This window comes from Syngnathoides biaculeatus, chromosome 3, assembly GCF_019802595.1.
Source record: "Syngnathoides biaculeatus isolate LvHL_M chromosome 3, ASM1980259v1, whole genome shotgun sequence".
In the NCBI taxonomy this organism is placed as follows: Eukaryota; Metazoa; Chordata; class Actinopteri; order Syngnathiformes; family Syngnathidae; genus Syngnathoides; species Syngnathoides biaculeatus.
Genome location: NC_084642.1, coordinates 30,817,311 through 30,841,614, shown reverse-complemented (window position 1 = coordinate 30,841,614; position 24,304 = coordinate 30,817,311). Strand labels below are relative to the sequence as shown.

The following is a 24,304-nucleotide window of genomic DNA, read 5'->3' as shown; positions in this document are numbered from 1 at the left end:
TAACAAGTACAGCCTCCTTAACTCTTGCGTTATCCCCAGATGAATAAAAAAAAATCCCTAAAGCCTTTTGTACTGCTATCCTGTGTTAATAGGGTTGCAGCAGACTCTTCTTACATGAGGTTTCTGCTCTTACAGTTGAATGAGCAGTTATTATCCTACAGCAAAAGGGTAGAAGATGCTAATGAACCTCAATGTACTTGAGTGAAATTACTTTTGAGCCATTACCAAATCGTGAATTCAGAATAATGCTGTTACCTATGGAAGAATTTTTAAATAGTGTTGTTTGGGGATTTACAGGGGCTGTAATCCCTTTTAAGTTTCCCTTCAGAATTTCACAAAAACAAACAAAAAAAAGATATCGCTGTAGCTGTTGTTTTCATGGCAAGTAACATATTGCAGCCATCATAACGTCCTCACTATTCCACGACTTTAACCCAGTAATCAGCAACACCTTTGCTTTCCATGACTTGTCAGACATTGGTTCTCCTGTGAGTGGTGACGAGCTGTCATGTGCGTGACTAAACCATTTCAACAGCCCCGCTGTTGGTTCGAGAAATCACTCAGCCATTGCAGTCTGTAAAAACAGCTTCGGGCAACGAGGTTTGGAGAGACCAAAAGATGCAGAGAGGCTGTTTCCTCTTCAGTGGGGCGAATGCTTGATGCTTCTCCCAAAACACTTGCAAAGAGCATACAAACAAGTCTCAAACAGCACCTTCTCTATCCACTTGTAAATGCACTCGCTCCCAAGCATGGGAAGGGAATGTAAATTAGGTGTGACTAACGGCAAGATGGGAATCCAAGCGGTGGTTGGGATGTGGGTAGGGGTGGAGGGGGGTGGGGGGTGGGGGGGTTCCAGTCACTGTTTTTCTGGTGTCTTGTGGCTTTCAGGGTTTATATTCACAGCCACTTGAGTGTCATGAGCCTGGTTTCACATTCCAAACTCCATTAGCTGGAGGTTTAGTATCAGAAAAAGTGTCATCCTTTTGGCAAGATCTGTTCTTTTCAGAGCAACTGGCACTGTATTTTGAGATAGTCACGCCTCCATAATCTTGGTTATGAGTACTCAAGACACTTTATTTTAAAGACATTCATTCTTTCAATCAGAAAAATCCCATTAAATGTTCCACTTGCCCGAGGGTTTTTGGGCGAAATATCTCAATATGTTCTGATATATTCAATTAAGCCATCATTTCAGTTTATTTGAAAAGAGTATGGTAAACGCTGATTTTGCTTTTGTTTCGACTGCAGTGTGTGTTGGTTGCAAAGCAATAGCTTTGTGAGTCGTGTAAATGAAGCAAAGTGAAATACCAATAAATTAAAGACTATAAAAGGAAGGACACACAGTGTGTGCTTCTATTATTTTTAAACAGGCGGCACAAACAGCAAGCATTCCCCCGCTGTCGTAAAAACACAAAGCAATCGCTTCCTAATTTCCTTTCCGTGGTACCACTGATTTTCTACTGTAATAGAGAAATGGCCATTTTCTGTCAACCAATCAATGCGCAGCAGCGTGTTAAGTTTCATCCTACACAAACGAAACATACTGTGGGTACTTTAACAGTGCAACAGTACAGGTTCGATTTTTTTATGGATGCTTTCCGACCAAAACACTGATGAATGTGCATTGTTCTGAACTGAATCCAAATCCACCACTTGGCTACAGAAAGCAAAACAATATCATTGAATTTTAGTGTAAATGCATGGATTTATCATTATCTTCAACTAAAGCAAATGAAATGGCCTTTTACGTCAGTCACCAGCGAATCATTTTTTTAGATTATTAATACAAAGTCGGTGGGGGTCTTGCGCATTATTAATGTCACTGACAGTGTCAATCGATGTCTACGCCCATTATAGCCTCGGTAAATATTTTCCTGACGGCTGCACAGGACTTCTCATGGCATCGTGGTTTGCAGCACCGATGAGCTTTAGTCCTTGATGAGGTGCAATGGGGATTGAATTAGTAAGTATGTTACACAGCGTTCGAGTGTGCGAATCCGCATCTGTGTTTAAGAGTTTCTTGTACAATCTGGACGATGGAGACAACCTGTGCTCTTTTTTTATGGCCTCCTTTTCTAGCAATCTCCAAGCAGTGCAGCAATCAATGGGAAATTATCTCAGCCAATCGATGGGCCAGCCTTTTATAGTTCACCCTCTCTTGAGCTCTCCCGCTGTCCTCCTAAGCCTCTCTCCTCCAGACTTCCCTCCCTTTGTCCCTTGGCGGCTTCACAACCATGAGCACTATTCACCCTCACAGGCGGCCTGACCTTGTTTGTGAGATAGTTGAAAATGACTCTGTCTGCAAGCTACATGTTGTTCATATTGCGTTGGTTTCTGTGTATATTCTCCAAAAGTAAATTAGAGGTTTTTAAGCCAACAAGGCCAGATGCCCCAAAACTGTCATTGGGAGTAGGATATCAGTTTGGATAAAATGTAGTTTCCTATTAGACCAAACACATGGGTAAATGTCACCATCCATTGGAGAAAGCAATATTTTGTTTAACCACGCTCAACAGGTCTGCAGGAAGTCCTCAGGTTAGGGCTTTTGTCATGCTATGGATGCATTGCTGTGGCTTTTGTTGTGTATTATGTTGAGCAATTTGCTTTCAAATGTACTGTATGTGGACCATGTCACCAGTTTTTGCATTTAGATGATTGATTTTTTTTTTTTAAGCATTTCAACTAAACTAAAGAATTCTTGAAAGGTTCACTGAGGTCGTTAGCGAGAAACAACTTAAGTGCTGTGATTGTCACGCCACGGGCCATTGTTTTTATTTTGTGTGCCATAGTGCTGCTGATTCGCTCCATTGCAGCAATGTCAGCTGACGAATACATGGATTTTTTACTTTTATAATAAAGTGGGTCTATTGCGTTAATGAGCTCTTAACATCTCATATTTATTCCCAAATAGAATGACGGTCGTGAGTATCATCGAAAGATGTGAGTCTTCAACTCGATAAGCATTTTTTTTTCTGGCTGAATTTCAGCAGGGTATTTCCACAGCAAAGCAGCACATAGTGGTGACAGATCGCTTTGACTGACGGGTGGCCGTTCAGAAAGCTTGGAAATGGTGAGCAAACAGCACTTCTCTCAGGCACCTTGTTTATTGTGCCGTTACCTACTGAGCCTGGCTATAAGTTGACAACATGAATAGAGTGCACGAGTGAGAAGCACCACCCCTGCCTATAGTGTCTTCCCCACCTCCCGGGTCAAACATGACCAAAACAGTCAGCTAATATCGGTGTTGGACAGGCAGAACGGTTGCTGCATTTCACAGTGATACACACAACTATTATCTTACTGGACACTTAACCCTGTAGTCAAGACAGTTGATCTGAAATCCAGCAGCAGTACTTTTTTTATAACAAACATATTTTCCACAGCAAATTCATAATATCCCTCTTTCAAAAAAAAAAAGACAACTTATTTTCCTCTTGACGAATGTTCTCTGAGTGATAGTAAGATTTTATCACCATTGCTGCTGCCAAAGAGAAGTACTCTTTTACGGCGTTGAAATGGCAACATTCTCAACGGGTGTACAGTATGCTTGGTGATGACATTCAGACCTGTTCATACTAATCATAGACAGGATTATTAGCCCGCATGTAGACTGTTTGGTTTGCGCTTTAGGATCAACATTCCACGATGAATTGCTTATTGCTTTTGAGAAAGGAATCATTTACTGTAGTCTTGTGTGATCGCATGCGTCGCGCATGCCAATTACCGCCACTGCTTCGGGTGGGTGACATTAATTAGGGTAACAAGAGGCAGCACATGAATTATCACAATAAAAATGTATTATTTCCTGTTTCTTTTATATTCTAGTTGGAATAGAAAAATGCAAACACCCATTCTCTGCTGACACGCTCTATGCTGATTTGCCATTTTCCTTCCATCCATTTGCATTAAAAATATGGCTGTCAAAATAAAAGCTTTAACTCATGATGGATCACCAAAAAAATAGTGCTTTAATTATGTAGGAACTATTTGTGGCATGTTTGGCGCCGGGGATTAATCATGAGTCAACAAAATGTAACATATGACAGGTATAATTAAAACATTGAGTGTATACTTGCAGCAATAATTTCTCCTCAAATAGTGAGCATGGATTATAATCCAACGTTTAAAACATGAACACCGCTAGAGTGGTGTTTGCATGCCTTTTAAAACTCTGCTTCTAATTGATTGAAAGAAATTATTTAATAGTTTCAGATGCGTGTTTCTTTTCTCTGTGGTCTGACAAAAACTCTCAGTGAACAAGCAGTGGCCAACAGCAGCGTGCAAAAACTGCTTTTCACAGGGAAAACGAAGCCTTCTTGGACCCTCGGTGGGAAACCATCTGCTTTATTGGCGGGTATTGCGGTCTTCACCGAAGTGTGGCATTTCAAAGCATATCAAGTCTTGACCGACTTCCTCTCAAACATTTAATCCCTCATAATTACTGCTGTTAATTGTTAGCCACACTATGGCAAGCAATCTAAAGTGTTTCCAGTAAACAAAGTTCAAGACTTGGGAACATTTAAAGGTTCAGTGACTAGATTAGTGTTTATTTGTTGTTGTTGTTGTTTTTAAAGCCAGCTCTGAGGGGTGTCTTCTGACTTGCGCTGGGAGGTCTTTCTTTTGTCTTTGCGGTGTTTCTTACCATTGCATGTACAGCTATACAACTAGATTAAAGGACACTTTATTTTGCTGCCAACAAAGGCTGTATTCTAATCTCTTTTTGACATGGATTAAAGAGTCTCATTGGCCTTTTAGGTCTCTCTTTCTCTCTTCGGCCCATTTCTTCGTGCGCCGCTCTCCCATGTCTACCCAAGGCCGCCTCTAATCAGCAGGCCTTGAGCTCGCAGAAAGGTCACCCCGTCCCTTTGATGGTGTTTTGATTCATCTCTTACTCCCGCCCTTCCCTTTCACCCCCTTTCTCTCAGGGAAACTGGAGAGTCACTACCACCAGGGTGCCAAGAAGGGGCTGGTCGCTTCGGCCACAGAGTGACGTCCTCAACAAGTGGAAGGAGGGGGAAGGAAGCGACTGGTGGGCCGCAATCCGCTAGTGTGTCTCACGTACACGCGCACAAGAGCAGAAGTGTGTTTACATTGCCGCTAAAGCTCAAAGTCCATCGGAAGAGCTTTTAATTTCATACATGCAAATGTGGTGGGAGCATTGCATTACATTCTGCTCTGAATCAAAACAACAAAAATGTTGTTATTCCCTGACAGAACATCAATAAAATAATTTTAGACAAAAAAAGTAGCATTGTGTGCATTTATTTATTTATTGCAAACATATACTACAAACAGTAAAATGTGTGACTTCTCATAGGCATCTCCAAGGCTGGATTTACTCGCTTCAAGTAGCACAATTACCCAAACCCCCAGTCCAAGTAGAAACAATTGACCCCTCCGTACAGGGCACTTAACCAAGCCTCCTGATGTTACGTCACCCCACGTGTGCTAACCTCAGACAAACAATTAGCAAAAATGGCGGCGCAGCAAGAAAAGACTAGAGTGAAACTGTCTGATTTACCAGCTGATTTCTCACTCGCATTCTTAGCGAATAGTGAAATATCGTTGAAGAGCAGACAGCAGGGCTTCAAGTATTTCAGCGAGCGGTATTTCAATGGTATTTACATGCATATCGACGGAGAAACCATTGATATCAGCGCGAGATCTTTCCAGGGTCAGAGGAAGACTGAGAAGCCACATAACATAATATATTATAACCCAAAGACAGTTTCCTATTTTCGTGTTACATATCACACTTGTGTGCAGAATCTGTATATGTATCTGTATAGCCGTTTGTGAACCACCATATGAAGGAAAAGAAGGGGAGGCTTGATTTACGAGTTGTTTCTCTCGTTTTCTTTGTGTAACGTCACGCGCTCCCCTCAATAATTATTCTTGAATTAGTGCTGAACCTACGTAAGTCCCGACCGAGTACGACAATCACTACTTTATAGTGTCCTCAAACATCCTTCCTTCAGTCTTGGTGTCTCGGTGCACGTCGAAGGCTTTTAGGACTGCTAGTCCGGTTTAGCTTAGCTCACCACCAACAAAGAGACACGTTTGTGCAGTCAGATCATCGCAAAGTATCGCTCAACACAGATCAAGTGTGTCAATCATTCACACGTACCTATGTTATGCAAGCAAAGAACTGCTAATTCATTTATATGAGACATGTATTGAAAATCAAAAATATGGCTTACCTTCGTGCAAACATATCTGTTCCGGTTGATTTTAGCTGGATTCAGTTGATCATGCGGTCTTCAACGAAGTTTGATCCATTGAAGACATTTTTCGTACTCGGTCTTCTGTTCCGGTTGATTTTAGATGGATTCAGTTGATGATGCGGTCTTCCACAAAGTTTGAGCCATCAAAGACATTTTTCGTACTCGGTCTTCGGTTTTGGAAAGGCTACAAATTGAACTCCGTCAACTAGCCTATCAGGATACCTGTTGTCACTATTACAAAGGCCGTGACTACACCTCTTAACCATATCTATTGTTAAAGAACCCAAATACGCGATAAAACGCCAACAAAAGCTATAATGGACCTTGCAACGTTGTCTGAGGGAACGGCGGGTTCAAAAAAAAGGGGCGTGGTTTATGCAGATCTCTGGCCTCTTATTGGTCAGCGTCGCGGATGACGCAATTTCTACGGAGGGGTCAATTGTATTTCCGTCCTACCAGCATAAAGAAGAGGGGGGAGGTGGAATAGAAAGGATATTTCAAATATTGATCAATGCCTATGTGGTTTGAATATGTAAGTGCAGTGAAAGTGAGTTTAAAATAATTGGTGGTTTTATACAGTAGTCACCAGAGTATGCTCGAACAACACAAAACTCTTGGAAAAAAAAAATAAAGTAAAACATTGTTTGTTGGCATTAATCAGAATTGGACCAATGTAGAGCCAGGTTGAAATATGCTCCGGAATTGCAGAATGCGCCTTAACAGTCCTGTGCACAAATAACAGTCCAAATGTGCCAGAAGGTGGTTGACTCCCCGCAGCACTTATGTTAGTTCAGTGATTCACAGAAAAAGCTCAATCTTCCGAGTGTTTGTCAGTTTCTATTTTGTGCATGATTGAGACGGTAAAAAGGAAAAGCAAGACACTAACAGTGTATTTTGAAGACTCTTCTTCTAAATGTTTCATTGAATAGCAGAATGACAACTTTTTTTTTTCCCCCACACTATCAATAGCTACCATGTTATAAAGAGAAAAAGAATTGCGGAGACCCCTCCTATTTATATGAAGCCTGTCATTACCCTCCTTACACCTAAGGCTACGTTTGGACCCACAAAGGTTTGCGAGTAAAAACACAGCCTCCTCATTTATTTCAGACGGATAGACAATTACTTTAGCACACTAGGGGTGATTATGCGAAGGGCTTTGGCATGAGAGGCAGGGAGGGTCATCCGGGCACAATCCAAATGGCTTCCGTTTCTTTCCCACAGTGCAGCAATGTACAGCAAGCCTTAATCACGTCCCTTTGTTTGCCCATTTGAGGTCTAAAAGGTTGCATTGTGTGGAACACATTTGGGATCATTTTGTTGTTCACTTAACCAGGAGTGGGAGCAACCCTCACAGGCGTGATCACTTTCATTCTGGGGAGAAGAAACCACACAGTGATAAACACTGACTCACTCGAGCGCTTATTGTTAAGTCTGGATGGACTTCTCAATGGTATTTTATCTTGTCGTTAGACGTGTACCAACACGCCCCGCGTAAGATAACTCCTGAAGATTTTGTTACATGTTCGGTCTACACTCAGCCTCACAGCAGATTTATCATGGTCTTCATGTGTCACAACATTTGTGATATTTTTAGGATTTCCTTATATGCCTCCATAATTGCTGGAGTCATTTGTAAACCATGGCAGCAGTAGGTAAAGACATTATGCGCTTTTTTTTTTTTTTAATCAGTGCAGGAGTAGTGGGATGGGTATCTACATAATAGTCGCATACATATAATCTACATTTCTAAAGTAGTTGCGAAAAAAGATTTCATGTATTGAATTCAACTTAGCCAAAGAATATAGTGATAGTTGCCAGAGCAGTTGTGGCGTACTAAAATGTGTTGCTTTATGTCAGTATTTATTTTATTACCTAGTGCCAAACCTTCAGTAACACAGTATTTAAATCCTACTTGACTTTTTAATCTGATGGCACATTATGTTAACATAATACTGTACTGAACTCGTTTTGATACCTGACTGAATGAAAATTAGGTCATGCTTTAAAAGCCCACATTTCTCCTTCTCAGTGTAGAAATAGACAACGGAAGGCTTTTAGTTTAAAGTGACGGGTAACTTTGACTCAAACGAAAATCTAGGACACGTTTACATGACAATGAGTTCATTTTTCACATTAAGGTGTTTCCCATTTGCAACTATTGCACATGCAGACCAAACTCAAAAGGTAATGCTGTCAAAGTTATGTCAGACCAGGAGTTGGCAGTGTAATTCTCCATCCATCCATCCATCCATCCCTTTTTCTGAGCCGCTTATCCTCACGAGGGTCGCGGGAGTGCTTAAGCCAATCCCAGCCGTCATCGGGCAGGAGGCGGGGTACACCCTGAAGTGGTTTCTAGCCAATCGCAGGCAGTGTAACTAATGCTGTCAAAAGCAACACTGCATGGAACAGAACAATACTTTGTATTTTAGGGGGATTTATTTAGCAAAGTGGAAATTCCACTATCAGTTTTATCAATCGGGCCAGCAGTGTGTGTAGAAACTGTACATAAGTTATAAATACTCTCAATACAAATGTGAAATTGTTTATGAATATATTTGGCATATAGTGTTCAGTATTATAAATACAAACAGCGGCGATACTATCAGGAATGCATTGACAACTCTACCTGAAAATAAAAATAAACTATATGGGTCGATATCAATTTAAAGTGCATAAGGTGTCATCAGAATCACTCAGTCATCTTGTTCCACATCATTATCGAGTATTAGTGACATTTTGACCAGTATTCTGTCTTTCTTCGACGGAGGCTGAAACAGTCAATCGCTTCAGAATAAATATTTACATGTTTCTCAATCTTCATCATACTGTGTACGTAGATGGATGTTGACAAGTTTACCCCTGTAAAATTAGGGCTAAAATGGGTAAATTTGATTTCACAATTTATTTCCAATATATATATTCAATATTTGTTTTAATGAATTTCTTAAGGCGTGGCTCTGTAGTAGATGTTCCTCACTTAACCTTTAAGTAGCAAATGAATACATAATAATTTGTCAAATGAATACAACGAAGTGATCTATAAATTAAGTGAATTTTTAAGAAAATGCAAGATTGATTGCTTTCTACAATATACCATGCTAGCATTTTGTATAATAATAATTCAAATATTTTCATCTATTTATTGTAAATTGACTTGCACTGGCAAGAAACTGGTTGATTTATCAATTGATATTTAGTTATAGTCAACAAAATGTTAACTGTGAGAGGAACGATTTTTCAAATGCAGAAGATTAAATGAGTGAGTGTAAACGATCATCTTGGCAGAAATGTAAGGGTGATTCTGTGAGCTGGTTTAGACAAAGACCGCCACAGTCCTGTCCAACTACAGTGCATGATTTTTTTTCCCCCCACACTCTGCCTTATCTGGCTTGTGGGTTTGTTCCCTGTTGAACCCTGCAAGAAATGTTTGGACTATTTTGATGTCAAACAGAATAACGTCATGGATGAACAGACCGCGAGTGACGGTTCCGTTTTCCATTGCTATTGCAGGAACTTTCATTTGTACAGCCCTCATATGCATGTCAAGGCTGCTGTCAGTAGGATACACGCTGTTCATTTTACAGTGACCACCACGACCACGTTGGCTGAATTGCTTGGATCGCTTGGTAGCAGCATGAGGTGATGCCAGCCTGTTGTGGCTGTGTGTGGTTTGTTCACAAGCAACTGAGGCTTCCAATTGCACAATAGCCAAATCGTATTTCTTTCTTGTTACTGATACGGCTTCAATCATTCGATCCACCACATAAGCGGGAGTTGAGAGTGACAGCAGAATAAGATGTTTGGCACAACCGTTGAGGATTTGGCACAACTTCCGTCAACGCAACGCATACTCAGTAATTCCGCTCATTCCGCAAATGCGTGTTCCTTATGCATGGGAAGTCTTTCAAAATCCAGTCTTTGCAGGAGTGAAAACGATTGTAGCCATTGTTGCAACCTGTCCCAAGTTATCCATGAATGTTCAATTCCAGGCCCTGCCAAGTTGCTTCTCTGCCCAAAGGGAGCGTTGCATCGCTCTCGCTTGCTCGCCTCTGTCATCCGCGAGTCGCAAACGCTACATGGGACACTTAACAGCGCTGACAAGTGTTTTGTATCCATCCATCCATTTTCTTTGCCGCTTATCCTCATCAGCACAAAATATAAGAGTCCGGTTCAACTTAGCTGACGACATGGTGAGAAGAGTAATGCGACGTGTGTGCTGGGTTTCCAAGTCAAGCAATATGGACACCTGCATTATGTGTTCACACTTGATTTGTCTTCAGGGTGAGCTGTGGCAATTCCTCTTTTTTTTCATATTTGTTGCTTGCCAGAGTTAAAAAAAAAAAAAAAAAAAAAAAAAAAAACATCCAAGAAGCTAAACAGTCTCCTTTTGCACAAGACTGTGAGTCAATTTGGAAATGATTGACAAACGATGTGGTCACACCGTCTTAAATCCCCAACACACACATAGATGGTGATTCCGCATTGATGTTTTTCACTGTGCCCGGCCTGGTAATCCACTGTTGACAGTCAGCGATTTCCTCTTGTTTGAGTTGCAGATTAGCGCCAACTCCTTGCTCCACAGCGTTCAGCATCCAAACACATAACACAAGCCTTCCCTCCGAGAGTCCCTTTTGTGAAGTTTCTGTCATGCCGAGTATCCTAACTTCAACTGGCAGTGAATGAACGATGACTGCTCCTCTTACCCCGTGGGTGGCCTTTTCTTGTGTCCGGCACATCAGGGGCATTCCTCTGGATGAGAGCAGACATCCAAGTTCACATAAACAAGGTCTCTGTGCTCCTTGGCGGAACAATTAAGCACATGCTTTCTCTCTCTCACTGGCTCTTTTAGGAACAAATAGCGTAAGCTCGTGTGCTGTTGTTGTTTTTTTTATGCACAAAGGATAATATTAGCCACCCCATGTAGAACTAATGTGGAGTAAATTGGAATTGATTGACTACCATGAGATCGTTGATGTCATCCTCGCGTTTGTAAATCTGATATCACATCATTACCCCTCCCAGATATGGAATAATACTGCATGTGAAACAGCATAGATGAACTGTATTTACTTTTCATCCTTGAGTAAATTAAGTGGCTCCAGGATGACTGACTGGTTAGCACATCTGCCCCCACAGTTCTGAGTTTAGTTCAGTTCTTCAAATCCGGCCACGCCTGCGTGGGTTTTCTCCAGGTACTCTGGTTTCCTTCCAAAAACATGCGTTGTAGGTTAAGTGAAGACTCTTAAAGGTCAAGTGTCATCCATATAAAGATTCTAAAATATATATTGCAATGAAAAATGCATATAACATTATTTGCCTCAATATCTATACGAAAAGATAAATATGAGCGGAGAGCCCGTCATCCATGCGCAACGTTGCGGAAGTGTCATTCGACATCCAAGTGGTCGCCATATTGGCTGCATCCCCTGTCCGTGACGTCACCCCGGACATTCGCCATTGAAAACACGCTGTGGGCCCTACTATGGGAGACAAACACCCCTTCTGACACGGAAGCTCTTTTCGAAGAAGAGAACGTCTCGCAACCGAGTGAAGTTACCGGGGCAATATTACTCTATTGTTTCGAGCCATATTTAGATAATATGCAGATCACGGCCAAACCGCCTCCCAGTTTCATCCACTTCCACGACAGAGATGAGCCATCGCAGCCCGGCGCAGCGATGAGCCACCCTGGCCGACAAGGCCAGTGGCCGGCTCAGCTTTGTCGACAAGCCTTGTCAGCTGGGGAGGCTCATTTTCGCGCCGAGGTGGCTTATCACGACGCCAAGCTGCGCCACTTTACTGCGTTGTCGTCGCACGCGGCTGAGTGCACCATTGCCGGCAGCGTTGTTCATAGCTGCCACCGTTGTCCGCGAGCCCAACCGGCCGACGAGGCGACGCGGCAGCCGTCCTACGTGCACATCGACACATTTAGCACACCTGTCATACATACGCAGATCTTTTGTTCCATTATGAGAGACGGATTACGTGGTTTGCACCATTTTTTTTAGTAGCTGTATACACACCTACCTGTCGTTTTGGACCCATGAAGCTCTCGTCCTTTGCACCTGTGCAATCCATTTTTCACGACGAACCAGGTCTCGTGGAAGCTTATGAAGGGTAAATCCATCCTCCCGAGTGTTCGAGCAATATCCAGCAATGCAACAAGCTGGCATTTTCGCTAACATGAAGGAACGAGCTACCTTCCCGCAGGTAAAACTAATGGAAACAAATGAGTCCGCTGGAGGGCGCTCCTGCCCCGTACATCACTTCCTGCTTCTTGTCGAAAACAAATCCCTTGAGAGGATTTTCATGGCGGGAGTTACAAAAAGCCATATACGACAAAATCCCGTTTTGTGGTGAAAAAACGGATGGGTCCATAACCGGTGCCGTTTTTTCATTAATAACACATTAAAAATCATCCATTTCATGACACTTGACCTTTAAGTTGCTCATAGGTATGAATGTGATTTCAAATGGTTGTTTGTTTATTTACATTTGCCCTGCATTTGGCTTGACAACCAGTTTGGGGTGTACCCCGCCTCTCGCCCAAAGATAGCCGAGATAGGCACAGTAAGGCTGGTGAAAAGAGACGCAGTCGGGCAAATGGATGGAAGGAGTGAATTCTGTTTCCCAAATTTGTCACATTCAGACTTCCTGTCATAACTGACGTAATGCTCTGCAATTCTTTTTCTTGAACTAAATTTAATCTATCTTGTATAAATTGAACTTGTTGAAGTATCGCAGCCTCTTAGTAACATGCTCATCTCATCTCGTTGCTTCCGTGTTTCGATCCCATCCACTACACCGTATTTATTCTCGAGTCTGGTTTTTACAAGTCGCCTGTTGTAATTTCCTGGAGCAGACCCTTTTGTGTGCTCACTGAGAGGCTGATTGAACTCAGAGTGCTGGGTGTCCCATCCCCCACCCCCGCAGGCAGGCAGGGAGGGGGTATTCGGATTTGGAGCTCTTTGGGAGAGGTGTTGGCAGGCAGGCAGTCAGGCAAGGGAACAATACCAACTGAAGACCTCTTTTGGCTCATCCATCTCATAATATGTCACAGCGGGATGGTCGTACAAAGGAAATATTTAGGAAAGGAAATTGTCGCTCTTTGGATCACTGATGAGAGAGTGACAGCACGATGTTAAGCCCACAATTATTCATAGCCAAGCCTAATCTTTTGTGAATTTTTATTTGGTGAATCTTTTAGCTGGAATTGGCATGACACGCCATGCTAGGGTTGTAATTGTAATGTTTTAGGATTCTTCAATCCATTACTTTTTTCACGTCCAGCCTCAATCATTTGCCGGCCAAGGTTCTTTTTTAGCCCTTCAATTGGTTTCTTCCTCTGACAAAAGTTAGTTGTTGAGATTGACAATTATTAATAATTTTCATGAAGTTTTGAGGTCTGCAGTACATTTGGACAAGTGTTTTATCAGACAGTTTATGGATTCAATCTTTTGTACCTTTCTAAATAATCTAGTAAATTCTAACATAGTCAATAAACAGTGATTCTCAATTGGTGAGCTTGTACCCCAGATTTTGGGTTGGTTGTTGCCAGCGAGCAAAACATTTCCCGAGGCTTCGAATGGTACTGATCTACTCGCGATGATGTACAGTATGTAGTTTGCACAAAAAATATCTTTGTCTCGCATAAAAATATTGACAGTACTGTAATTATGTCTACACTACTGTAATAGTGCAGATTAGTGATAAAGGATCATGTTTGCTGATTGACCTTCCTAAAAAGAGGAGATCAATGCCAAGATGGGAAATTTGGTGACCATATTTTTCATGATTTTTTTTTTTTTTTTTAAACACGAACGATGACAACAGGAAAAGAGATAACAGCAAATGAGAACCAATGATGTAGAATATTCTTAGATCTCGAACATTGAACGTTTTTGTTTTTTTAATATGATATGAAACATCCATCCATCCAGTTTTATACGCTTCTCCTGTTCAGGGTCGCAAGGGAGCTGGAGCCCATTCCAGCCGATTCAGGGTGAAAGGCGGACAATACCCAGGATTGGTGGCCGGTCAGCGCAGGGCACATAACACAGATGAGAATTGATTCTGTCGTTGAGGACCGTACCCACTATGCCTCCACCGAAGTCAAGCGAATGTATCACTACACCATCTGTGTAAAAAAAAAATACGACTTTAACACGACAGTCTTATAACAATTTTCAGCTAAGAGATCCATTCAACAAATAGAAATTAAGTTTTTCCTCAAAATGTATTTCTCTTATGTGAGCCAAAGTAAAACTATTTTCCAAACTCACCTGTAGAGTACATGAAAACTTTAACATCCTCTGTGATTACCTGATGGGTTTTTTATCTTTACAATCTTCACTTGTGTTCTATAGCGTTATAGTGGTACACAATTCTACAATTGTCACTACTCGTGTGGCTGCTGGCGTGTTTCCTTGCTCAGACCAGAGATCTAAGTTGGGCCCCATCTGGGCAGGGAGGGTGGGAGAGTGGCGGGGGGGTCACAAGTACATTTGAACGGAGTCATACCTCAAGGCAATTTTACGACACGGATGTGGCTTCGGTTTTTTTCTCTCCTCGTGAGGATCTGTTAGCACTCAACAGCCAGCCAACGTAAACAAAAATATTTGATCTTTTCGCTGACTTATTCTAATCAGAGGAAACTTGTGTTCAATTAAAAATGGATTTCCCGTTGCAAATAGCCCACATTAGCATGCATTTTTAAAGAGCTGCCGCCAAGAGGTTGATTTGGTCCGGGAATCTTTGACCTCACTGAATGAGGTGAGACCTATAACAACATGTAGTCAGGGGTTTCAAAAAAAGAAAAAAAAAAAAAAAAGACCCCGTCAAGTTCCATTGACACGCTGCTTGTTTAAAAAGATGAGAAGTGTTTCACATCCACACGTTTTAAACAAATAGAAACACACAATAGTTTTGTAACATGATCCTTAATAAAAGAGAACCCTCTGAGCTCAACACGAGGATCTGATGTGTGTCCACATGGGTACCTCCCAATGCTCAGTGTTTCAACACCGCACAAGACATCCAGTCATCCATTTTCTGAGCTGCTTATCCTTACAGGGGTCACAAGAGTGCTGGAGCCTATCCCAGCTATTTTACACCCTGAACAGGAGTCAGGTGATAGCTTCGATGATACCGTCAAGGCCTCCAAAATGTCTGAATGCAGTGATTTGTCAAGCTGAAAGGCCGCTTTATACTCCAGCAGTCAAGGGCCCGACGACGACAACCACATTGCGTCACGTGATCTACGCATTGCCCCACGCAGCCTGCCGTGCACACATAAAAAAAAGATCGCTGTGGAGGGAAAGCAGCGGCGCTCATCCCTCGTGATTGGTCCACTTCAAGGCTTCGTTGTACTTAACTGACGTCACTGCAGCTCTCTCTACACTCGAGTGCAACCCACGCACTCAGGTTTTTGAAAATGTACTGCAGTTCTTCTCCAAGTCAGAGGTGTCACTATAGCTGGTACTGGCTAGGACGCCAAAGGTTGGGGTTTCCTCAGCGCATTTTGGTCATTTCCGGTAGCCGTTTTTACATTCCTTTCTTAGACAAGGAACAAAGCCACAACAATGGCAACTGTGGAAGCGTGACTGCTAGAACAAATGGACCTAAATGACCAGATGAAACATTTAATTATGCTGAAAAATCGATCGAGAAGGCAGCAGCGTCGGTGGTATGTGGAACCAGATGAAACGGTGAGTACGTCATCACAGCATGTGACTAAAATGGGCCAATCACAAGGGATGAGCTCTGCGGCTTTCCCCCCATAGCACCTTTTTTTGACATATGCGTGGTAAGATACGCAGAGGTGCTGCACAGGGAAATGCGTAGGTCAGATGAGGCAAAGCAGCCGTTGTCGGTGGTGCGACCACGGGAATGTAAAGTGACCTTTAGTCTTTTGAATATGTAAAGGAGCTCCTTCCAAGATGCTGTTTTCTTGCCAGACATGAACTGTGTCAGATTCATAACCAGATAAATCTGGATTACCCCTGGCCAATCACAATCAGATGGACAATAAATGCAAAGCTCTGCAAATGTTGTCATGTCACTTTGGGCGTTGTATGTAACCATTAAAAGTGATTTGGTTGAAGTAACGAATTAATATTTTGTAACAACTGCCATCAAAACTGTTTCTCTCTTCTTAATTGGGTCAAAATGGAAGCCAATCCTAAGTAAATATAAGGGGGGAGAAAAAATGGTAATTACTCTAGCAGACGGTCTTGGATGTGTTCAGTCAGTGGCAAGGATTATGTCAACAGACAAGCGTCTAATACAGTGTGACAAAGTACAAATGGCTGTTTTGTTTTATTCGCCTCAGTGTGCGGAGGAGGTTTATGCTTTTGGTTTATAATCTTCTCATCAGTCACACCAGTAACCTGAATTTTAAATGTACCGTACTCTGAATCTTTTTCAAAATCCTTCATAAATGACTTGATTATTAGATATTTTTGTTTATCAAACAATCCAACAATTATGGTACTCACCAACACTTACTACTTTTTGTAACCTGTGCAGATGGCGGCACTGCAAAATAGGCCAAACGAGAGAGATCTGAAGTCAACAGTTTGAGTGCTTGATTGATTTATTTATTGATTGGTTCATTGATTGATTGCGATCTCAGATAAGGCATTGGGGAGAACAGGTACTGCAGCAACAATGAGGAACGTGAACCAGAAGGAAAGAGATTTGGAGAAGCAAGATATTCCCCCTCTATGGGCTATCGTAGCCTAATTGTTTTTTAGCCTAATTTGTAGCACTAATTCGCTCATTTGCATGACACCACCGACCCCTGGTAAATTCAACAATACGAAAATTGGTTCGGTAAAGTAAAATGTGATACTGTAATTTTTTTATTATTTTTTTTTTTATTTACTTAGAACTGTTTTAACCCACTCGTGGGCAGTGTCCCATTTTGGAGACGTTGTGATTTTCACGCATTATATCCTTCAGTATATCAAAATGTGTAAGTGTTTTTATCTGATGCCATAATTTGGTATCAGGAAAGGATAACTCATCGGTCAAACTTAGCACGGAGTTATTTCCTTTTCCCTCCTGACCCAACATGGGCGCCTCAAGTACACATGGGAGCGTTTTCCTAGAGAAGAAAGGGAGAAAGGTCAGAATGCAACCAAGTTTATCTTCAAAATCCTAATCCATCAGTATGACTAATGCGTAAGTGTCGTTCTAGAATAAGAATTAATTAATAAACATATCTCGAGTATGTACCACTTCAGAGAATTGATAACATACCCGTCCCAAAACAGTAGTGCTTTGGGACCCTGCCAGCGAGAGGGTACATCTTTTTTGCCCTTTGTTTAATGCGTTAAGTGAATAAGAACTGTTATTTCCTTGATTCTGGCCTGTTAGGAGACATTTATCTCAATAAGGCAAAAAATTGCCACCCTGCGCATGAATGGGTTAAAGTGATGAGTGAAATTCTTTATGTTTCCTGTAAAGATTATCTATAACATGACATAATCATATGTCCAGTATTTCATTTTTACCACACATTTCCGCTAACTTCTCTACAATGTCCTTTTAATTTTGCTTCAACCTCCAATGTCGCTTGGCGAATATTGTTCGATATTGTTAATAAAAATCCCTTCCCCCGTTGGGTAACCTTGGTTACCATATTTTGAAACGATGGTATAATCTCTGATCTTAATTTGTCATGAGAAGCACATGAGGGTCGCTACCTAATTTCACTACAATTGATCAAATAGATTGTGGCGACATCCTTCCCACGACCATAGATATGAACCTGCTGGTGGTGCTACTGTTGTCATTAAGGTTAAACCCTCCAGTAGCCATCAGTCTTTGTACGTCGTCCCCGGAGTTGCGCTCCTTAGAAAAGAGAGAGGAATAGGTGAATGACAACAAAGAGGTAGAGATCAGCAGAAATCGCCCTTGTAGCTATCAATCAGCGAAGGGAGGATCAATTGGGCTCGGTGCATCGGTTGAAATCCTCTATAATTATCCTGTAGTGTAGCCTATTGAGAGCTGTCTGGCTCACTGCAGTGCGCCGAATGTGCGACAGTGTTTGACAAGGACCTTGAATTGTGAGTGTGTGCCGGCGAGCGTGACTGTTCTGGATCGGTCTCAGAGCTTTACAGTGTCTTTTATGGAGTAATGGAAAGATGATCGCACATGAATCGAGCCAGCCTTGTGAGATTCCACATGGCTGGCTGATTAGGTCTTTGGAACTGATGGAAAACACATGTCTTCCACATAGCCTGTTCGCTTCACTTTGGAGTCAGCGCGACTCTTCGAGCCTCGGAGGGCTAGCCACCACACCACAAATGTGTCCCCCCAAGTCCCGCTAGCCACTGACTGTTACTTAGCCCTCCATTGGAGGCTGCCAATTCCCCCAGGAAGGCATGAGTGCGCCTGCCAGGAGGAATGCATTTGAGGCAATCGAGCAAGATGGAGGATGGTGAGGAGCTGCTGCTGCTGCTTCCCCCCTCTGTGTGAAAATGAGTCCATTAATTCAACCCCCCCATCCTTCCTCCTCCTTCTCCTCCCCATCGTCATCCTCTTCCCCAGTCCTCTCTGTGCCTGTTGTCTGTGTTTGTTAGCAAGATGATTCCCTCTGTCATGTCAAAGGCAACATTATCATATTCTTGTTGCCTGGGAAACCAGAGCTGAGAGAGACAACGACTTAAAACCTCGCTGGTGTTTGAAGCTGCTGGAACATGAAAGGTTATTCATAGTGTTGCCAGAATTGGAGGCCTGACATATCTGAAAGGCTCTTATTCTGTGAAGATCACTGTTTCATGAGAAAGTCCCTCTTGGATTGGGTTCACTTCAATCTGCTGTGCTAATATTATACTAAAGGTTCAGGGCGCTAAAGGGGTATATTTGTCCTGTAAAATAAATTAAAATGTGCATGTCATCTCAGAGGGACCATAGTATTGTTTTTTGTTTTGCTTTTGTCAGTTGCAGTCATTGTACAAGGGATCCTTGCTTCCAACAACCAGAATTTGTTTGTGAATTGGAACGTCCAGTAGTCTGTCACTAACCTCCACTAACGCAGTCGTTAAATAATTACAGTAAATATTTGTATCGACTTAGTTCCCCGTGCATCGTTTGTAACCGCAAAATATCAATGACATTAAAAAAAAAAGACATTTATACCATTAAATTAACATAGTTCCACCAAAAATAGTAAGTACCTTGGTAACTGGGCGTGTCTTCTTGTGGTGCATAACCTCAAAATGTGATATGTCAGTTCTGTAAACAAGGACCTCCTCTATATCCCACTTGTCAATACATTATAATAAAGGTGTTTATTGATTGGGCGGCACGGTGGAACAGCTGGAAATCGTTGGCCTCACAGTTCTGAGGACCCAGATTCAATCCCACCTCTCCCTGTGTGGAATTTGCATGTTCTCCCCGTGCCTGCGTGGGTTTCCTACGAGCACTACTGTTTCCTCCCACATCCCAAAAACATGTGACATTAATTGGACACTCTAAATTGCCCCTTTGTGTGATTGTGAGTTCGGCTGTTTGTCTCCATGTGCCCTGCAATTGGCCGGAAACCACTTCAGGGTATGCCCTGCCTCCTGCCCGTTGACAGCAGGGATATGCTCCAGCACTGACCCTTGTGAGGATATGCGGCCAAGGAAATTGATGGATGGATGTTTATTAATTGAGGCGAGTATTTGACTAAATGTCCCCCATCCAATACAGGCAAAAGTAGTCATTCTTTAAGGAAGTGGGAGAAGCTCTGTGAATTTTCTGAACCCCCATTTCAATCCCAGTGTTATATTGAGGAGAACAACGTTGTCTGCAGTCCAAATTGTCATAGGTGGTCTTGCATTGTACTTCATTTGGCAACAAGTAGCGATGGCATGAACAGCATTTCTGGTTGCAGCCAGGTAGTGAGTGCACATCATTTTTAGGTGCTTTTAAAAGTTGAAAATACCCGTGTATCAAAATTGACATACATCGCGTGATACACAAAAAAAGAGCAGTAGTTTGTAAGAGTCGGATAAAAATTGGGGATTTCTATGTTTATTTCGATTTGTATTGGGTTATTTTGATGACAGTATCTTGGGACTTTCTTGAAACTTGATGGTTAAGAGTTAAAATACTGTATGTGACTTTCTTGCACCTATGTTAATTTGATCAAGATATGGACTTTTTCATGTTTGTCTACAATCGGTACCAGGGTACAGAAAAGCTTTGAAAGGAACAAACAGGAGCTCATCACAAACCATCTTATGGAGAGCATTGTCCACCATGTATGTATAAAATATTTAGTTGGGTTGTCTTTGAGTCATTGGGCAACGCATAATGGCTTGCCTTTCCATTTCACCATCAAACTACATGCGAAAAATCCAAATAATATAAATAAAATAAAAATAAAACAGTCCATGCTATTAATCTGAATAACAGAAAAGTAAATGAATTAGCCAGACTCTGAATTTCTCGATTCAAAATCAGACCCCACCACCACCACCACCAGCACCTCCTCCAATCAATCAAAGCTACGGACGCGCCTGCCCCAACGTGTTCTCTTCTTTTTGACCGGCACGTCTCCCATTCAAACTACGGCTATAGATCGGGCTAGAATCCTCGTTCGCGGGTTGCGAGTTTTCTTTTCCTAAAACGATCAGGGCAAAACCGCGCCCCCAAGCCATTTGATTGGTCCCTGCAACGCCTTCTTCTTCTCTTGGCTGCTTCTGCCGATTTGGCACCGAGTGCACTTACACGCGACACCATCGGTCACCGAGGGAAATGCATCCCCGACGGATGCTTAACACCTGCTGACACTGTGAAACAAGGGGAAGAGGGACTAGTTGTAGGTATTATTTCGCGCCATCAGGACACACAGTCATTATTCACAACAGCATCATGCCGCGGTGTTTACACTGCAAGCAGCCAGAAAGTGGGAACACCAATTGTCAACCTTTGGAGGTAAAGACTACACTTACTGCTCTAATAATATTATCGTTCAAATAGATACGTTTACATTGTGATAGCTAATTAACTGCATGCACTTTGCTATGCATATGGCCGTTTGGGAAAATGCATGTTTTCTTCAGAAACCAAATATGATTTCCTTGCAGGATTCAGGGATTATAGTGCCATGATTGAAGTGTGTTAAATAGAAACTATGATTTAATTGTGTTTGATGGGCTATGGATGGTCGTAGAGATGGATGCTTAAACTATTGAGGTAAAGTTCGTGCTGTAATTTTAGCTATTCTTTTTTTTTTTCTTCCAGAAACTGCTACCTGAGGGCTATGAAGTGCAGCAGCATTAATACGTTTAGGGCTGTGATAATCACATTATCCATTGTTTTGGAATAGCGCGGATAATCAATATGATTTTCTTTCAGCCACCGAAGGAGGCGCACTCGAGGTAAAAGCGAGTGACCAATCAAATGGCTTGGGGGCGGGTTTTTTTTCCCCCTGATCGTTTTAGGAAATGAAAACTCGCCGACTTTGCAGGGACCAATCAAATTGCTTGGGGGCGCGGTTTTCCCCTGATCGTCTTTGGAAAAGAAAACTCGCTCACTGCTTTGGCGTGTTTCTTCCATGGCTCTGCCATGGTCAAGTGACATGCAAGTGTTTCTTTGGTAGCGACGCCAACTGCAGAGGGTCCACTCTCTTGCCGCTTTCCGCCTTTGAGGATCCACTTCCGGGTCTTCCCTCGGTTCAATCCGCGTGGAGTTTAGTCTCCAGGTTTTCCAGGCGGCCCCCTCCGCTTGGCAGCCTCGTTGAGCTCCTTCTTGGCTACATTGTATCAGTTCCCACACGAAGAGCTGGCGCGCTGTCTCACGCTCGGACGGCGAATACTGAGGAATTAACCTGAGTGGAAAGATATTCGCAGTGGGATTACATTGGGAGAGGAGCGGGCTTGTTGTTCCTGGGTCTGCCGGCTGCACCTCGAACATGTCCTCCTCCTTCTCCCCCCCTCGGGCTCGGTCGTCTTGGTTGTTGACGCTAACGTTATCTCCAGTTGCGATGGCACAAGTGCTGTGAATCGTCGGTCTCCCCTCCTCTGCCGTGGTGGATGTTTTTGGGGATAGCGCCGCCGCTGCAATTGGCTGCTTCGGTTTTTCTTGGGCTGGTAGTGCACTTCAAAAGCCATCATTCTGATTCGGACTTTTTTTTTTTTTTTTTTTTTTTAATCGGAGTGGCCGTTACCATGGAAAATCAAGGACCCGGAATACGAATGGCTAGCTAAGTCCGTAAGTTTACCCCATTTGTTGTTGTTGTGTTTGTGAATATGAACCGTTGGTTGTTTCTCAGTTGGCTAGCTTGGCTGCAGATTACCTCCCTACATAGCCGCAGAGAGGAAGCTAATGTAGCCGAGGCTGGGCTCATTGTTTCAGTCGACTCGTCAGATGATCTTATCGCAGTCCGCCAAACTGCTCGTGGTGCCTCTTCGAGTTCAACTCGTATCAACACAGAAAAGTATGGAGCTCTTGACGCTAAAGTACTCACACTAGGTGGAGAACTCGAAGTACTGCACAACATGAAAACTTGAAGTGCCAAATAATCTGATGTGATTTGCAGGATCATACGATTGCACGTCACGAAAGTGGAAATGATTAGGCTTTTTATATCGTGTCCAACATACAGTAACTAAAAGGAACTTTACAGTGTACTGGGGGACTCCAGGGGGTCATCAAGGGCGAGTTCTCCCGAACATCCCAAAGTGAAAACATATTGTGATTGGTGTCACTGTTAAGGGTATTTCCCGTTTGATTATCTTGCTGTCAACAAGAGTAGACGCAGTGTGTCATTTTTGTAGTAAATCTGGAGAAGCACTCTTAGGAGATAAAGATAACACCACGGTCACCCGCGATCCACCCGTAGCAGATTTCCTGGCAAATGGTTTGTGTAGAAGTTGTCTGCTTTACACAAGCGTCAGTTAAACAAATAAGGATGCACCTGTATCATTTAAGAAGTCTGTATTTTTGTGAACTTGCTAAGCATCTAATCATCTTGAGCTTTACATTCCTTTCTTGTTGAGGAGATGAACACAAGGTTGTCAGTGTCAGACTTAATCTGGTCTCCAGGAAATACTTTTATTTTAGATGGGGGGGGGGGGTCCTGTGGTCCCCGGAGAGGCCGGACTACGTGTAAAAAGTCTGTTATGGTAATAACCGGTTTGTAATGTTTTTGGTCAATGCAGTTTTTGTCACACTTCCGCTTGCAATATGAGAGGTAATCAAAAGTGATGTTCTTCTATAATAGTATTTTGGAGATGTTTCCCTTCTTCCTGCAAATGACACATTCAGTAGAATAAATGATATGTACAATGGAACTGTCGAGATATAGCTCCAAGGACTGGCTAAATTCAAAGAACAATAGTTGTCAATACTTGCCTCCTACCATTTCAAGTTCAACAGTATCCTCACTTAAACATTTGTCGGACGCCAAGAAAGCAAGGTGCTTTGTTCATCACTGTAAACTGTACAGATAGAGAAAGGGAAAACAAAGTTATACAAACTTTAGGGATAGTTAGGCTGTCGTGTTGGTATGTGTATTCATAAATGGTACCGACAGAATGATGAAACAGCTCCCTTAAAAGTCCAATAGTGCTGTCGAACAGATTGTGGTATGAACATACATCCTGGAACAGCATTTTGCATCAATGAGTTTTTGTGTTAACATGCAGAACAATATGCTGGCTCTCTTCATTTTCAAAGGAATTTTGGGGGTCTTATGTTATGTTTTAGACCATCCCACACTGTGGTTTGAGTAGCCTCAGAAACCAGAAGACCCAGCATTTATCCACCTTTGTCTTTTAGTCACAACCCAAAGATGTGGGACATTGGTGTAACTGTTTGTCATTTAACCCAGCAACACGCCATCCCACAGTCAGATAATTGGATGTGTGAAGGGATCAGTCTGATGTGACCTTTACTATACTTGTCAAACAGTGATAATGGCTTTCAACACAATGGCGCAGAAGTGACTTGACTGTTAAAGTTCTCTCCTCTGTACTGCCTTTCTAGCATTCCCTTGCACAGAGTTGCTGTTATGGTTCTGACAATACATTCAAAGCCATAAAATTGCAGGTTGTCAGTCCCACTTTTCAGAGCGGTGT

General features: G+C 42.4%; 3 protein-coding genes across 7 annotated transcripts in view; 2 read left to right on the top strand and 1 right to left on the bottom strand.

Moving 5' to 3' along the window:
• trip4 (thyroid hormone receptor interactor 4) overlaps nt 1-5,245 on the top strand; it is a 116,566-nt gene extending 111,321 nt beyond the window's left edge. For both annotated transcript variants that reach the window (XM_061815324.1, XM_061815325.1), the window contains one exon: nt 4,926-5,245. In XM_061815324.1, the coding sequence (XP_061671308.1) occupies nt 4,926-4,990 (65 nt within the window). In that variant the 3' untranslated portion in view covers nt 4,991-5,245. The remainder of the gene's footprint in view (nt 1-4,925) is intronic.
• Nucleotides 5,246-14,198: 8,953 nt separating this feature from the next.
• LOC133498466 (uncharacterized) lies at nt 14,199-22,339 on the bottom strand. 2 transcript variants are annotated; one of them, XM_061815321.1, is made up of 3 exons: nt 22,131-22,339; nt 21,761-22,053; nt 14,199-14,364 (listed from the first exon to the last, which is right to left on the bottom strand). In XM_061815321.1, the coding sequence occupies exons 1-3, from the start codon at nt 22,337-22,339 to the stop codon at nt 14,225-14,227; spliced, it is 642 nt and encodes a 213-aa protein (XP_061671305.1). In that variant the 3' UTR covers nt 14,199-14,224. The 2 variants fall into 2 exon arrangements, with proteins under 2 accessions (XP_061671305.1, XP_061671304.1); XM_061815320.1 differs by lacking the exon at nt 14,199-14,364 and having other exon boundaries at nt 21,474-22,053.
• LOC133498465 (zinc finger protein 609-like) overlaps nt 20,789-24,304 on the top strand; it is a 157,038-nt gene continuing 153,522 nt past the window's right edge. For 2 of the 3 annotated variants that reach the window (XM_061815319.1, XM_061815316.1), the window contains exon 1: nt 22,367-22,436. The gene's annotated coding sequence lies outside the window, so the exon portion shown is untranslated. Of the gene's footprint in view, nt 21,159-22,366; nt 22,437-24,304 lie in introns of those variants that run through there. The other variant, XM_061815317.1, reaches the window with a different exon arrangement.

Excerpts from the sequence above, each read along its gene's own strand:
- LOC133498466 (XM_061815320.1), bottom strand. The coding sequence starts at position 22,339 with ATGATGGCTTTTGAAGTGCACTACCAGCCCAAGAAAAACCGAAGCAGC. Across the intron at positions 22,054-22,130 it reads AGGAGGAGGACATGTTCGAG|GTTAATTCCTCAGTATTCGC; the intron begins GTGCAGCCGGCA and ends CTTTCCACTCAG.